General features: G+C 41.4%; 1 protein-coding gene across 1 annotated transcript in view; it reads right to left on the reverse strand.

Annotated features, from left to right (window-relative positions):
• nrg2b (neuregulin 2b) overlaps positions 1 to 17,625 on the reverse strand; it is a 71,414-nt gene extending 53,789 nt beyond the window's left edge. Inside the window, exon 1 of the mRNA XM_059346396.1 lies at positions 16,986 to 17,625. Within this exon, the coding sequence (XP_059202379.1) occupies positions 16,986 to 17,397 (412 nt within the window). The 5' untranslated portion in view covers positions 17,398 to 17,625. The remainder of the gene's footprint in view (positions 1 to 16,985) is intronic.
• Between the last annotated feature and the right edge of the window lie 362 nt (positions 17,626 to 17,987).

Below are 17,987 nucleotides of genomic sequence, written 5' to 3' on the forward strand. Positions count from 1 at the left end.
ATAGATAGATAGATAGATAGATAGATAGATAGATAGATAGGGAGGATGTGCAGAGTTGGTAATGAATAGTTAATGAAGAGCTTGCGGGCAGAACGGTGGGGAAAAGCTATTCTCTCTGTCTCTCCTTTCTCCTTCTCCTCTTTTTCTTTCTCAGGGCTGGGAGTCGTGTGCAAGTCATTCTGCGCCCCACCTGTCCTCCATTTATCTTTTTTCTTTCCCTCTTTCTTCCTACCCCCCCAACACTTCCTATTCTTTCTCTCCTGTATACCCTCTCCCCCCTTCTCATCTATCCATCTTCTCTCATTCTATCTCTTTCTCTCTCTGTCACCTCTGCCTCCTTTCCTGTTTTCATCCATCCTGCTCTCTCGCCTCTCCCTCCTCCATCTCTTATCCTCCACCCCTCACCCCACCATTTCTCACCTCTCATCTCTCCCATCAACCTTCCCCCCTCGACACGCACACACACCATTAACTGCAGGCTTGTAAAGCAGACTAACAGACACAATTCTCCTGATAAGAGGATTGAAGCATTGATCACATCCGTCCTCCATGAGGAGCTAAAGATTCTACAAAAGAAAGATGTCCCACTGCCCCTTTGAGAGATCAAACAAAGACGCTATCAGAAGAAGATGCCCTACTGCCGCTTTCAAAGACAAAGCAAAGATGGTGAGATATAATTATTGTGGTGTACCCCAGGGTTCTGTGCTTGGTCCCATTTTTTTCTGTCCATATATGCTGCCTCTATCTAAAGTCCCTTTCAAACATGCACTGCAACCCTGAACTTATTTGGACATGAACCGGAGGAGTTGTATGCTAAAACACAAATGGCTGAATCAGTTGGACTAGAAATTTAACTGACTTTGCTCTGCCAGCCCCATTGTAAAAGTCTAAGTGAATTGTCCAGAGAATTCACAGAGAGCGACTGGGTGTATTGATGAGGTTTAATGGTCCTGGTGCAAACTGGACGAATACAAACATCAGAGGGGGAAATAAGCAGGGTAATTTTTACAAACAGATGATTTAAGAAAGTCTGTCAGTCAGGGCCGTAGCCAAAACTGTTAAACAAAGTTGCATTTGACCAAATTAAGAACTGGCTATGCACAGTTTTTTTTTTTTGCATCCTTCCGCCTGCATACTCTACCAAAGTTCCACCCCTTACCTAAACCAAACAAAGTATTTCCAGTAGATAAAAAAACATCTGACAGTATTCTGTTGTGTGGTGCATGTGTGAAAGGGCAACTCCAGACAATGTCCAGAGAATTGGGTCTGGACATTGTCTGGTGTCCACATGAGAAAATGGCTTTACATTACAAGCAGAATCAATTTCTGCTGTTACGCAGATAACACACTACTCAACTGTTGACAACAGCACAAACTGTTTTAAAGTTAAATAGGAATAGAGAATATTACTTGTAGGATAAAAAAGCAAAAAAAAAAAAAAAACAGAGCTTTTATCTATTGGGACAATTTTGTGCCTTTTATAAGAAACTGATCACACATCAATAGGTAAAAGCACTGCAGCCAGGATCCTTACCAAAACCAAAGTGAGTCCACTGGCTGGGACTAAACTTCCACTGGCTGAGACTGAAAGCACTTATTTCATGTTCTGAGATCTCAGAAAGCAGCAGCAACACTAAAAGCAAGTCCAACTGAGCAAGAAGCAGCCAGTCACTCATACAGGTTGAAAAACAAGGTTAGTCATTCATTTGAAAGAGAAACCAAAGGAAAACAGTAGAACTCTAACTCAAACTGTTTGTCTGATTATCAGCAACCTTACAGGCCCACTCACTTTTGGTTTAAACATACAAATAAAGTTATAACAAATGTGGCCCAACTAGCAACTTGCTTTCAACGTGTTTGTTTGTTTAACCATTCATCTTTTCCCCCTTGGACTAATAAAAATAGTTTTGAAATGCTGCTAGGCTTCAGAGATCAGGACTTAAGTTTATACACACCCCCTGAACCTGCAACAACCTCCGTGTCAAAATTAGGGTATCCACCAGGGATGGTCTTGGACTGAGATTCAGAGAGGCTTTTCATGCAAGTGCAAGCAGAAAACATTTTGGCAGTAATTTTAACACTAATGCAGTTTTTTGGTATAAAGGGAATCTGATGATGCTGAAGACCTTCAAGACACTTTAGGGTATGTTGCTGACACCTGCCTCCTCATTTTGTCTAAGCACGTCACCACTGCACTGAATCCAAACAAGACCAGGCCACGCAAGCTGAGGTTAGCTGGAACACTAAGGCAGTGTATACTGCCAACTTCTGCACCAAAAAGTATACAGTCAAAAAGTAGTTACAAGGGGCTCAGTTGGTAGAGCGTTCGCCCAGTGATGGAAGGTTGGTGGTTCGATCCCCGACCATGGCAGCTACATGTCGAAGTATCCTTGAGCAAGATACTGAACCCCAAATGTCTCCCGATGCTGCATTCATCGGTGTCTGAATGAATTCCCAATGGTGGCAGGTGGCACCAGTGTGCCCTGGTAGCCTCGGCCACCAGTATGAATGTGTGTGTGAATGGGTGAATGAGTGTAAAGCGATTCGGATAAAAGAGCTATATAAGTGCACTCCATTTACCATTCACATATGTGCACACTCTGCTACTCAATGTATGAGATCAATAAAAACAAGCAGCTTATCATCAAAAGTCAAAGCAAATATTTGTAGACAGAAACAACCACCCGCCAGATATACAGGCCTATACCTTCTCAAAACCCCAAAACAATTTCCTGTCCACACTTCAACAGTGAGTGTCGGAGAAATCCACTAGTCTGCAACTCTGTCTATGACTCCATAGCATCAATGGCCGGCTAGCAGGGCCACAGCAACCTTTGCCCTTCAACCACAAAAAAGATCGCTCAATTTGGCACAGTTAGTTGCATCATCAAAATTTCAGAGGGACAGATCCTCTTCACAATAAAAATGACTGAGCCAATCAGATTTCTACAAAAATGAGGTACAGTCCAAACTGGGATGGGCTGCTCATAAACCCCCTTTGTATTAAAAGCATTAGATTGGCCCAGTCTGCAGACTGGCCCATGCCATGGCCTCTTTTTGCATTAAGTAACTTCTGACATCAGAAATTTGGATAATTTCATCTGAAAGGATTGGTTGTTCTTTCCGAATTTCCTGATAATAGACATACAAACTAGTAAAGACAGCAAACTGTTGTTTAAAGCTGGCGACACACAACTTTCACAGCCTTTACAGATTTTGAAAAGACTTGCACTGCAACAAAGGCATGTCTAAAAACAAGATAAAAACACTAAATCTGAGGGAAATGATCTTGCTACATGGACAGATAATTTCACTTGACAAGATTTCTTAAATTAAGATTGTTAAATCTAGAAATAAGCATGTTGAACACTTCAAATAAGAAATTAACTCTTAAAACAAGATAAATTATCTAATACTTCTAAATCTAAAAGGTTTTTTTAATCTTGGTAAGAAACAAATAATTTGCAGTGCACTCTGCTCGGGCCAGTTCATCGCTGCTTGCAGCTTTAATCTATCTTGTTTTAAGAGTTAATTTCTTATTTTAAGCGTACACCATGCTTATTTTTAGATTTAATAATAACAAGAATCTTGTCAAGTGAAATTATCTGTCCATGCAGCAATATAATTTCCCTCAGAGGTTTTTATCTTGTTTTTAGACACACCTTTTTTGGAGTGTGGAGGACACATTTCATGACTGGTTTGAGTAGATTTTTGTATGACGACTGAAAGACTGGGGATCACACACTTAACAACTGCGCATGATGAGGGATCACAGACTACATGATTTATCAAACCGACTAAAGCCAACAGAACGCATCAAACTCTCCCACAAACTCCCGCAACAGCTCGATCCCTCCAGGTTTGCTTTGGTCAGCACTCTCTTGATGTTCGCCGTCCTTGTTTTGATATTCATGCTACTTCTCTGTGTCTTACGTCGCTATTTCCTGTCCCACCCTCTCTTTTTCATTGGCTGTTGGCATCACATGTTTGCAGTTGGGTTAGTAATCAGTTCACACTACCCGACTGCCACCAGATTCAACTCAACATGTTTGATTGACTGCGACTGAGGTCGGGTCGGGGTCCCTCACACACTAACAGATTTTTGTGCCAACGAGCCATGCCGACTGTCCCCAACTAGTGCCGACTTTGCCCAACTGGGAATCCTGGGTAAAATCTGGCAAAACATCTTGTAGTGTGTCCTCAGCTTTAGATGTTCAAAGGCTTTATGTACTGTAGCTGTATTAAAGATTGACTTCTATTTTTCAATATTACTGAAGCACAAGTGTCCCCATTATGTATGTCCGTATGACACTAAATTGTGTGCGATTTGGAGGAAAAAAAAGTCTCACTAGCCTCTTGGCCTTTTGTTTGACTGGCACTGCTGTGCATTAAAGTCCCACTGGCATTTCCATATCCACTAAAATGAATGTGCTGCACCGACAAAGGTTTACTGAGGATAAAATCTGCACTTGGCAACTTTGCATGTTGGCAGCACCAAATAGCATTTTTTTAAATATATACTTGAAGTGATTTCCCAGAAACCCTGTAATGTAACCTCAGTAAACTGATCACTGCATGCTCCTTTATCAGCCAGTCAGCCTGTGATGCTTCGTACCAAAGAGACAAGAGTAACAAAAGATTTATTATGAGTGAGTTTGACTTTCTCTCATTATTACTCATAAAGAGACAGTATCTCTCTTTTAAGTTGTGTCTTGTCATTTCCTGTTGGTTAATAAAGGACCATACTTGACATGGCATATATAATACATATATATGGCATATATAACGGGGGGGTAGCATTGTATTTTCCCCTTCAAATATGGCCTAGGTTTGGTTTAAATATGCTTAATCATAGAAAAAGTGCCATTTGACTGGTCAGAAGAAAGTGTTTCTATTACAGTTGTAAGCTGCCGTAAAATGTATTAAAACAATCAGCTATTAGTAATATTTTACTAGCCAGATGGCACATGGCAGAAAAATGGATGAGACAAATGAAGACAGTAAACCACATTGAATGTGTCTTAGAAAAGTACTGACACTCTCGGCCAGCGGAAAGACAACAACACTGAAAACAGCATATTAAATTCCTGCCTTCACTCAAATAGAATGGAAATAGATGGAGATCAAAGCACAAAAAACACATTTGAAAAAACTCAACAGCAGTGTCTTTTTCCAGAAATTATGATCTGGTTACTTATGATAATCCACAGACCTTGTTGTGAGCAGTTTCATGCAGGAACTATTTTCTTTCTACAGGACTCACCCACAAATTGCATAGAAGAAAGGAAGCGTCTATATCTTCCACAACTCACACCCAAACAATCAAGATCGATAAATTGCTGAAGGTAGGGGGAAACATATCATATATGAAATTATGCTAAGTATTTGTGTCCAAAAAAAGATCAGTGTGACATATTATTGTGTGTGCAGTAGTTTGCTGCACAGTTTGCTGTAATTTTGTTTTGTTTAGCTGATACAACGTATAACATCCTGTTTGCTTAAATACTCACTAGTGCACCAAATGTGTAATGTTCCCAGGCTGAAAAACAGCCCCAACAAGTAATGTTTACTAAAAACAACTTTGTCAGTAGCTGGCTGTTTTAACAAAATTATGTAACCTTCTTTAAAAATGAAACACCATATTTGCAACAAGTTTTTAAAGATTTAAATTTTCAGTTAAATGAGTGGGCTCTGGACAGAGTAAGGGAATATAATGATACTAAGACAGATTGATGCATTCATCAGCATGGGCAGGGGGGTGTCACAATTAGAGTGAAACACAGTCATTTTCTAATAGATTTTTTTTTTTTAAGATAAAAAATATAATATGAATATTTTATGATTTTTTTTTCTGTTCAGGTGTTTATGGATGCATTATGCTGTTGTGATTTAGTATGAAAAATATAGTAAATTTGATGGATAAACATATAGTTCTACATGTTTTCTACCTCATTCTGAAAATGAGTGCATGCCTTTACCTTAAACTTAAAGTAAATGGCCATAGAAAAATGAATGGTGCATGAAATATAATAATAATAAATATAGCATATTATTTCACATCCATATTCCAAAACCAACCAAAACTCGGTAAGCATGCAAGGTGCATAGATTCTTGCAATTTTAACTAAAGTGACAAATAACTTTTGTATCCATCCATGTTTGAATCTGCTACAAAACTAAATGGGTTCTTTTTTAGCCCATGCGACACCCTTCCACCAAGTTTCATGAAAATAGGGCCAGTAGTTTTCCCTCATTCTGCTGACAAACAGACAAACACTCACCCCAACCCCAAACAACAAAATGGCGATATGAGAAAATGAGATTGACGCTGCATGTTCATGTCCATTCACAGGCTGCGTTTAGATTTTTAGCTGCAACTACACCGCTGTCAACTTAAGGGGGTATAGCTGGGCATACACTGCACTATTTGAGCCAGTTTCTGACACGATTATTAAGCTGCAAGACTCATTTCAGCTTCAGGCATCGTTTGCTGTGCAGTGTACGGAGGGCGAGGACCGATCGTACCCTGTTCAACTGCATCCAACCGGCGAATGGACTTTCGGATGAATTTCTGACATGTAAGACGTTGTCAGGATTTGCACAGTTGACACAGAGCCATCACACAATTCCCCAAAATTGTACAGTGTATGCCCAGCTTTAGGATATGGGCTAACCACACACATGAGAAGAAACTTTGGACACACTACAAGATTTTAAAATAATGGAAGACTATCATGCCAGAGGGAGCACCACCTCACATGATCTCGCTCGCATGATTTCATGGGGGAGCAGATGTAAACATAATGGAGACTGACATGGTGCAACAACTTACTGTAATAATGCTTTGTAGTGAGAAAAAACAGCAGTAAGCCTTCATTAGTCTGAATGAGGAAGACCCAATCATCACGGGTGCTTAATCTGCAAGAACAAGGCCTAAAGAGCTAGAATGTGTACTGTTGCTAGGGTTAGACAGGGTCATCCCTATGTTCCCCGGGACCTATATTCGTGACCTTTTTTAGAAAAAAGATCCTATGTTCCCCACTGTTGCGGGGTAAGGGTTAGGGTTAGGGTTAGGGTTAGGGTTAGCTCGAGACCTGCAGGTTTGCCACCCCTGACGTAATCTTTCCTCGTCTTGGCCTATTAGCATATGCGCGTCAAACAGCCCGTAGGCCTACATAGGCCTATTTGCCATGGAATTTGGCAGTAATGGTGGAAAAAGTAACAGACTGGGGAAAATAGGACCCTTTTTTTGGGAAAAGCAGGTAAAAAGGGTCCTATGTTCCCCAGTCGCGTACAAAGACGGGAACATAGACACGCTCCCGAGTTAGACGTATACAGATTTGAGATTCTTAATATTGAACGTGTGTGAAAGTATCAGGGTAGCCTAACTGAGTCTGCGAACAGTTCAGGAGGTTAACGACTGGATCTGTAAAACCCTCACATTACCTGATAATCTGGACCAAACATCAGTACTGTACCAGACCACATTCATCCTCCAACTGTCGTAGGGGTGAATCTGGTATAAATCGGCCCCAATCTACTGTAGTCTGAGCCTAGAGATATCATCTTCACTTCCTCTTAACTTATTATTTTGGATAAATTATTTTGACTAACTGTGAGAGATCCAGTGGTCTTTTTGCAGATGATGGTGATGCGCCTGCTGTGCAGCTCCTGATCTACAGTATTTCAACTTGGTGCAGATACATGAGGCAAAATCAATCTAGGGAGGTGGTGGAATTGCAGCATAATTGCCAAATCACAAACAACAATCTTCAATATCTCGAAGCCAGCTGACAACAGAAGGTGAAATATTGTTTCATAAGTTAAAATTAGGCAATGTATTGCCTATATCTTCTCAATGAATGCATGTAATGTTTCCTCAGAAAGGAAATACAGATCCACTACTTCTCAAAAGCTTCACAGAAGCATACAAAGATGCAAAAACAAACATATAGTACACACAGTTTCTACCACAAGACTATAATAGTTCAGAGATAACATCGAGAGAGGCAGAGGAGGACATCTGGAAGACAGATGAAGATACTCCACCTGTCACCATCAAAGATCGCCACAACAAAGAGAGATAAAGATAGCCCACGCCTTTCTGAGCCGAAGATAGCCTGATATAGAACCAAAGGGATGTTTTAACCCTTTTCTCGCACAAGAAATGTTTGCAGAGTGCACATTCTCTGTTTCAGGAACTATTCCTCCTGTTTACACGACCGTTGGTCAGAATTAGTTGAATGCCTTGCTCAAAAGCACTTTGGATGTGAGAGAGAGCAGTTCTAGCTCATGAAGAATTACCCGTAGTGACAGTTGAAAATGCCATTTTACAACTTCATGAATATCAGGCGTTCGCTGACTGCATGCCAAGCCCTTACAGTCAGGCACAGCAGGGCTACTTATGGAGAAGAATGCCAAAGATTAAAATGGCTTTCCAAGAAAACAGTAGAACGCCTGAGATTTATCGAAACAGTGGCAAACTTGTCATTTTTAAGTGTTTTATCTGGAATGCCAACTGACAAGTTCTTGGCATAAACATTTCTAATTATTCAATTCTGAATTTGATGTCTAATCTAATTCTGCGGTGAAATAATCTGAACAGAGAAACAGAGAGAGCATCGGCCAAATCCATCCTGCCTGAAACAGGCACTTTGCTGATGCAGTGAGGAGGGTGTGTGCAGCGCCAGCCGCATTAGTGTGTGGGTGGTGTGTGCAGTACATCTGCATGTGTGTGCTCGTGTGTTCCGCTGTGTGTAAGTGGGGTTACACAAAGACCTCTCTCATTCACAAACTGAGCCATGTGGCGCTGGGCTGGTCCCTTTAAGAGGCATGTGTCAGACTTTTTCTACTAAGGCTGACTGCTGGAAAAGGTGAGTGCTGATACATTATTCACAAGCAAGGACACACACACACACACACACACACACACACCCTCTCACACACGCTACATATGTGAAGGACATGTACATGAGTTTGGTAGTCTGGAGTGCACTGAGCCACAGAAAAGCATGCTAATACACACATGTCGACAAGAAAAGTTGATCAGTAAAATGTCAGTAGTACATAAATGAGCAAAAACATGGTCTATACATCCTCTCTATACACACACACACACACACACACACATACATATATATAGATATACACACGCAGGCAGCAGAGGGGAGAAATCCTCAGCGTTCTGTTATTCAGTGTGCATAATTTATAGCAGCCCCAGATCTCCCTGCTAATGACAGCACACTGGGGCATCTGCAGCACAGCAGCAACAGCAACAGCTAACTGGCATGGCTCTCTCTCTGTATGTGTGTGTGTGTGTGTGTGTGTGTGTGTGTTTGTAGAGGTATAATGCTCTGTTGAGACCAGGACAGTGAGAGAGACAGGAGAGAGAAACAGAAGAGAAAGAGACACACAGAGGGTGTCTGAAATAGACACAGATAACGCAACAAAGAGGAGAAAAGGATGAGACAGACAAGTGAGAGACCTCTCGCAACACACACACACACACACACACACAGAGTCTTGTCAAGTCACAGATTCAACCATTGAATCTCCTTGCATTCATATTAACGTTCAGCATGTATGTTAGTCTAAGCGCCACCTTTTTTTCTGTCTAAAGGTGTATTTTGCCTCTTAATTAAAGAATTCAAAGTTCCAGCACAAACGGCAGTGTGAGCATGTGATTCATGCACCGAGGAGCCTGAAAATGTACAACGCCAGAGCAAAATTCTCCTAATTCTGGGATTTGGAGATCAATGCCACAGTGGTTCTGCCCTCCAGCTGCTGTACACACTGATGTGAGTCTGAGCTAAGAGACAGCAGAGCACGTTAGCCCAGAAAAATTATACTGCTGCTGATAAGGTGCTGGTGTTACACACATGCAAACACAGTCTGCTATGCATAGGTCAGGCAGTCAACACAGTCTCATATGCATGCACACTAATCTGCAATTACACTTTGTATACACATTCAGTACCACTTATACATAATTATGCACACACATCTACATGCACATACATTTTAATTTAGCAAAACAAAATCATAACTGTTAATTTGGTTGATTATTTGAGTGTTGGGAGTGTGTGTCACAGACGGCTTAGTCACTCAGATAATTTTAAAGGAATGGTTTGATATATTAAAGCTTCTTTCTGAGAGGGAGATGAGAAGATACCATTCTTATGTTTGTGTGTTACAGAACAGTTCACAGTGTGGTAAGTCTAGCTCAGGATAAAGAGGAAAAGGGGGATAACAGTTATCTTAACTCTCCCAAAGTAAAACAAATACAGCATCCCAGACCTCTAAAGCTCCATAATGAACACAAAATTTCTTGTTTGTTTAATCCAAAAATGATCATTTATATTGTAACTATTCCTTGATCAACAACAGTTAATCCATTCGCCCAGTGCTGAACAACATCTGCAGCTATAGAGAGCAAACGAAATGACGTAATTTCGACGGCCAACCCAGAAGTGGTCTATTAAGAATACGCTTATGGGATTTTTGCATTGGATTTTGGATCATTGCAGAAAATAAGCTCTGTGGCAAACATACATATCTGATGCTTATGCATTTTGTTCAGCAGGATAATCTACAAATTAACACCACTTTTTTTTAGGTTTGAAGCATTAATGCAGCCTATAGTCAACTATACCATGGTGGCATGACTTGAACATCACTACCTGTATGCTTCTGATGGTCTTATTGTTGTTTATTGTTGTAATCTACAATCTACAAGAGTTACTGTAAAACACAACTAGAGGCTGTAAGGCGGACTAGTGAAAGAGTTCCCTTACTGTGACAACAAGTGACTCACCTCAAATTGTTGGTGTTTTTTTTTTTTTACATTAATGTACAGTATATGTACAGGTTACAGAATGGAGATACAGTCTGTCAGCTAATAAACTTCAGATGAGTTTTTAAACTAACCTTCCTATGTGGATCAGCTTACTCCAATTCCATGCATATAACATATGATCAATCTTCTAACAAACAGGCACTAAAAGCATGAACATTTAAAGCTAAAAGGCGCCAATAGTAGTGCAGCAAAATTCTGGGAATATTCAACCGGAAACTATCCATGTTTACCATGTCATATGCAGACATAGCACATGAATCTGCTACATAAATCCATTAATATGAAATGTGCAATGTGGTGAGTTAGCTACTGAGGAACGATACCTTGAAAATATGAGCTGGTAATGTGGGCTGTTTGCAAATGTAGGGTTAAAGGTGAACAGCTCATTTTTGGGCAGAGGTAGGACCAAGTCATTGTTTTGCAAGTTACTTTGAACTCAAGTCCCAAGTCCTAAATTAGTTTTAAGTCCTAAACAAGTGAGAATGCCAAATATGATCAAATATAACACCTGTTTAACAACAAATATATTGAATTTACAAAAATAATAAATGCTTGATAAAATGTGTATTTATTTGTTCTTCACAGCTTTCTCCTGCCACTTGCCACTGTCTTGACCTGCCACTTGACTTTAAAAATTTACTGATTCATGGCAAACTTTTTAAATGAGCTTGGACGAAGCTATAAGCCATTTTCAAGTGAAGTCACAAGTCATTGGTGTTAAAGCCAGTACCAAAGGAAATGTGCATGGTTACAGTTCAATAAAATGGGCATACTTTTAACCAAACGCGGTATTTAAGCTAGTTATTATTTTTTTATTTGTACTTCCTTCCTAAATAAGTTCGCTACTAAAAAAGTATTTTTATATAAAAAAAATTGCCAGATTTCCAATATTCCTGAGCTAAACTTCCCTTGAAAAAAAAGAGAAAACACCTTGCAAGCCTATGCAACACTACAGCAATTTACAGAATAGCAGTAAATTCAGTTTATGACATTCAAGACACCAAACCTATCCCTGAACTTGTGTCCTTACTCACAGTGAAACGAAAAAAGTCCCTGGCTTTTATTGGAAGTTTTACATATACATTATTGCAGCATCTATTTGTAATCTCAAAGCTAAAGATCCCCCCTTCTCTTTCTGTTTCTCTCCTCCTCTGTGTGGCTGATTGACAGGAGGGCAGGCATAAGCTGAACCACACACTTCAGCTACAGTCAGCTACAGCGTGAGGAGGGAGACAGAGAGAGAGAGAGAGGGAGACAGAGAGAGAGAGAGAGAGAGAGAGAGAGAGAGACAGAGAGGGAGCATGAGAGCTGAGGTATGCAGCACTAGATACAGCATCAGTGACAGGAGCATGCTTGGGCATCAGATAAAGCTATTTTAGGAAGAAACTGTCAATGTATCTCAAAAGGCATGCCAACAGCAATGATCAGAGAAGACCTACATTTATGCTTTAGACTGCCTGGGATGTAAGATAGGACTGGTTTTGTACTTTTTAAGAGGAGAGTGTGAGCTGTCCACACAGCTCAGTTATTTTCACTGAGTGAAGCAGAGAGAGAGTGCTGAGGGAAAGGCAGTGAAGGCCAGTCGAGCTCAGTGGAGACATACATACATGTGGTTTCAGTCGCTCAGAACAGAACAAAGACCCGCTGTCAATTACTCAACTCCTGTAGCCTTGAATTATTTTTCAATTTGTGCTCTTTCAAATCAGATGTTGCAGCTAGCTCTACAGAGTCTGATCTGCCTCATCACGCTGGTTTTTTTTTTTTGGTTTTGGTCAGAGGTCTGGGTTAGGGGTGTAGTTGAAAAAGAGGGAGAGGTTATTAGATTAGCTATGGCACACTCAATAGCATAAACAGGAAGAGAGAAACCTACTGCTCTTCCATTTAATCAACATTGGCTCTGCTTTCTTTTATAGTCCAAAAAAGATTTACTGTCTCATAATTTCTCTCACAGTGAGGAGTCTCTGCTGCTAACTTTGCACAACCGTAACTCACTGTAAATGTCAACATTCATTGGTAAAAAGTCTGAATTAAAAATCAAGACAGTAATCTAATAACTGGTTGTTTCCAACAAATATTAGCTGGTATTTACATCACTGTCTGTTTCAAAGTTAACAAAGCTGACATTGTGTGGTTTCTACATATTCATGCACGGAAATCAACAAAACAGTCTTTAAAGGTCTTTACATTTCAGCAAGTCAATCCAACAGGCGCTGATAGTCCACAAACACAGCAAGCAAACTGAATAATGTTGTTATAACGGCTACTCTTTGGTTGTTGTTATACTGCTTTACGGTGGTTGTTTGCAGTTTTGCAATAAGGTAAAACTGGCAAATGAAATTAGCAGTACTGAGTTTCTACCAGAATATACACAGTGGATAAAATGCGGAATTGTAGGATACTGAAATGTATTATTTTTACATTTATTTCCATTCATATGCAGAAAAACTACCAGGTCGTCATCTCTCACCTCCTGCTAATCAGACTGTAAGGAGGATTAAGGAAGTCTGGGGAAGCCGATTGGGTTTTAAGAGTGCCAAGTACATAACAGCTATGTTTTTGTTCATTTTTCACTAAACTCACTATTTTGCTGGGTTGTCAAAGAGAGTAAGAAGGACAGGTGTACCTCCATCTAGCAGGTTCAACATTCTGACATGATTTAACCAGAATGGCTCTTCTGAGTTGGGAAATCATCTTCCCTACTTTGGTGTGTTCATGAACTTTAAGTTGTAGTGAGGAAAGAACATGGACGCTAAGAAGAAGTGTGTTGCTGTTGTGTTATTGATAGCTGTTTCCAGTATTTGCATGACAACGAAGCGCAGAAATCTGTCTGGCAATGTTAACTAAAGTAAAAATAATCTCTGTATCCACCCAGTGATTCTGTAACAATAAAAGTGTCAGCTAGACTCAGCTATGGACTTACTCAGTACCACCCGAACACAGGTGAAAGCACCACTATAATAAAAGTGTGTTGTTTCGACAGTTAGGCTGTGATTGGCTGGCTGTGTCTTACTATGTTTGGGATTGGTTACTGCTGACACACCCCTCACCCCAACCCCTCTGGGAGCTGCAGTTACTTCTGTTTTAAACTAATTTCTCCTACAGCATCCTCTCATGCACATCTCCATCTGATCAGCGGCCAAGAGTCCTGCTCGGTCGTAGCTCATTCAGCGGCCACCCTGACATTACTGCATCCACCCAATGAAAAGTGTCAGTGTAGCCAGGGAGTGAGCTACAACTGAAGGGGAGTGCTGGCCAATAAGCAGTTGTTGGCATTTTGCACAGGGGGGTTATTTTGTAATACTTTACTGAAAGTTTATGTGCTTGAGATCTACTAAGCATACAAGTAGACACATGAGGCTGCAAAGAAAGTTATATGTGTCTAAACATTTCATTAATGCAAAACTTGGACTATTGTCCTTTGACATTGAATGTATGCCCTATACTGTGAACTTTGCACATCCCTTGATATGTTTGCACATCAATATTTTTGCATAGTCTAATCTAATCAGACATGTTAGACACTCAATACTGCTGACTAGCAACCAATATTGTATCAGAGTGTGCAGCTGCTGTACTGCTGTTAAGTCAATAAAAGCAATTTTGCATCATATTATCAGCAGATAGTTTATTGGCTATAACTTAATCAATGGAATAATACTTAGTAATATAAATGTACCATTATCTGTTCATGCATCCCCAGTTTGGATACTGGTTTCCTGTTGTTAAACCTGTTCCCAACTTAAATTTTCCGTTTCAGAATTGTGTGAAGAAATGAAGTAGAACATCATAAAGCATTCAAGACTGGCTTTTAACCTCTAATTGATTTGTTCTAATTTTGTATTGGTAGATGTATTGTGCACCTTGTACCTAACTGTGTATGAAATGTGCTTTATAAGTAAAACTGCCTTGTCCTGTCTTACTGGTTCAAATAATGTGTGATATGTTTGCAGTTAAAGCGTTACTTTAAAGTTAAAGTGTTCCTTTAACCTCGTGACAATTTCTGGGCATGGATTTTGTAACTCTGTGATTAGTTTTGGCAGATCAGTCCAACCAATCTTGGGGAAAAAAAACAGAGGTGATGATAGTAACAAACATTTGTGTTCTTACGATGCTGTGGACATTCAGAGGCTCCTGGTTGTCACTGTGCATCCATACTGTCAAAACACACTCTGCAGTGTCTAATTAGGTTGTGTTTCTCTCTATAAATCTGTGTGTGTGTGTGTGTGTGTGTGTGTGTGTGTGTGTGTGTGTGTGTGTGTGTGTGTGTGTGCATGCGCGAGGTGAATCAGCTCATAAGTGGGTATCTCCTCTCCTGAGCTTATCCCTGCCTGGAAAATGCATTTTAGACGGAAGCCTGATTGCAACAGCACTGTCATAAATAAATGACTTGATAATTTTAGCATGTCACGGAGGTAAAAATAGAACATCACGTTGTTAGCTCAAATGCTGGATGAACCCTTTGTTAAAACATCTGAGTTACTTCCTATTAGGATTTAACACTTCATAGACACTGCATGGAAATGAGGTTGATTCTGGATTTGAAGAACTTAAATATGGGAATTAAGTCTTGGTATAATCACATTGTTTTAAAGGTTTTGTCCTCAAATGAACCCTTAAACGTTTACAGTGGTGCTGTTACATTTTTTATAGGAGAAATGTGTGACACTTCCACAGTTAAAATCGTATCCCCCCACTCTTTTGTGCAGCAGGGGAAATAACTTCCTGTCTGTGTACTTTAACCACATTTGCCACAGTACAGCAGATGATTTTAACACTAGTGGATGGTAGAAATTGTAGTTACATCGTTTCAAAAACAGTGTAGCACTTTTAAATACTGAAAACACAGTTGGGATGGATCTAGGAGATGATCTGCCAAAAAGTCAGCAATGTCTTTTACTGAATGTGGTTAAAATTAAAGGATCTGAGAGCCTTTTCCACAAACAGATTGCATTATATACAATACACAAAATCACAAAATCACAAAATCACACTGTCTCAGAGCTCAGTTTATGTGTTATTTGAGCTGAGGAGCTGACCCTGATTCTGAACCTTTTCTTTTACCTTTAGTAGAAAAGGGGTCATTTCAGGACTTCTTTTTTCTCTCCCTGTCGGAGAGAAATGAAGGGAGGAAACGAGAGAAAGAATAAAGTGCACAACCCTCATCTTGAGACTACAGGCCCCAGGTCTTTTTTTTTATTGTGTCATGTTCAGATTGTTCATTTATAAAAGCCATTCTGGTGACAATAACTTAAACTGAGTTTCTCACAGGCCCGGCTAGCTGGTACACATAGTTTTAGCTACTTCTCACAGAGAATACTTATTTAAACCAGGAAGTGCTACAGGAGTTTCTGTTTGGTGTGCTGCAGGGAAAAAGGCACAATTTCAGACGACCATGGTGGAAACTTGCAACAAGTTGAGAGATTTGAACAGTTACCACCACCCACAGACTGTCACTGCAGTCAACACTGGCACTGTTTGATGTAAAACAGCAACTGATTTGACATATAATACTGACTGTAAAGGCAGCTAGACAAAGTTTGAAAAGGAGGTTACCTCAAAATAAGGTTGAGGTCCCTGATTTCCATGGCACGTTTAACTCTCTCTCTCTCTGAGACACACACACACACACACACACACACACACACACACACACACACACACACAAGCTTTACCCGTGTCTTCCACCTTAAGACTCCACATGCAGACTTCTTCACTGTAATGATGTGATGATGCAGATCTTGCTGGAATCCAGCTCCGGTGAAGTTTCAGTATCAAGTGATCCTCAGTGCTTGACTAAGGAGGCTGCTGTTTGGGGCTTAACCCCGGGTTTAACTCGGGTTTAACTAAAAGGTTTAACTGTGTCTCTGTCACGCACACACCGACATGCACACACGCTTTTCCTGCCATGCTTCTCATTTCATTATGGGTGACCGGGTTATGGAGGATGGAGGTGTCAATCGGCGAGCGCGCAGGCATGTGTGTATGCACGCTGACACACTGTATAGACTACACACGTGCACGCGCCGCCAGAGAGCAGTGACTGTCTCCTTACATCGCAATGGCAGCTTCTGTGGCCCTTATAGTGCGGTGTGAGTGTATGGCAGGTATAACGGAAAAGCCTTAAACTTACCGCAGTCCTCGCACAACACTCTCTCCACATCCTTCTTCAGCTCCGGCTCGCTGGCGTCCACAGGGGCGTACGATGCTTTGAATACCAAGGGCTCAGCTGTGGGGTCCATGAAAAAGATATATCTGTGGTCCTTTTCCACCGTGGTGCACGGGGCCTCGGAACCGAAGTCCCCGACGGTCACGAGCTGCTCCCTCTCGAGGCCGCCGCTGTTGACGGGCCACACGTCCAGCACTTTGACATTCACACTGTAGGGCTCCCGGGAGGAGACGTTCTCCGGGGAGGAGCGCACCTCGCCCTCGATGACCACGGCTGATCGGTACGCCTGGTCCTGGAGGGAGTTGAGACTCGGGGCGTAACAGGCGAAGGAGACCCCGATGACCAGCATGGAGAAATGCACTGGATCAAGCCTCATGCCGTCAGCCTGTGCTGTGCTGCAGTGCTGCTGGGCGGCGGAGCGAGCTGGAAGAGAGAGACGGCGGCGAACGGGCTCCGGCAGAGCAGGCAGGGCAGAGCGGCAGACCTTGTGGAAGTGTCCATGCCATCTGTGTCTGCCGCTGCTTTCCCCATACGGCTGCTGGCCTCGGATGGGGGGACACACCAGTCTAGGAACCGGAAACGGCCCGCTTCTGCATGCTTAAAAATGTGATTGCTGCATTCTCCTTCACCAACCACCCTCCCCCTCTTATCTCCCCTTTTCCTGAAAGGCAAAACAAGACTCGTAAATTAGCCTCCTCTCGAATCCAGGGCTGAAACCTCCCTCTCTCTTTCTCTCCCTCGCACTCTCTCTCTCCCTTTCTCTCTCTCTCTCTCTCTCTCTCTCTCTCTCCAGCTAATAGGCTAGCATCGCATGGGTGGGCGCATTGCCTCTCTGGAATGAAAAAAGCAGCTTGCGCGTACAGGGGAATCACAAGAAACGATACGCACTCCACGCACACGCACACGCAAGGTCGGGTCCTTTATCCACTTATTTCGATCGTCAAAAGAGTCCCTCTCCTGCAAACC

Source organism: Centropristis striata, chromosome 12, assembly GCF_030273125.1.
Source record: "Centropristis striata isolate RG_2023a ecotype Rhode Island chromosome 12, C.striata_1.0, whole genome shotgun sequence".
NCBI classification, from domain to species: domain Eukaryota; kingdom Metazoa; phylum Chordata; class Actinopteri; order Perciformes; family Serranidae; genus Centropristis; species Centropristis striata.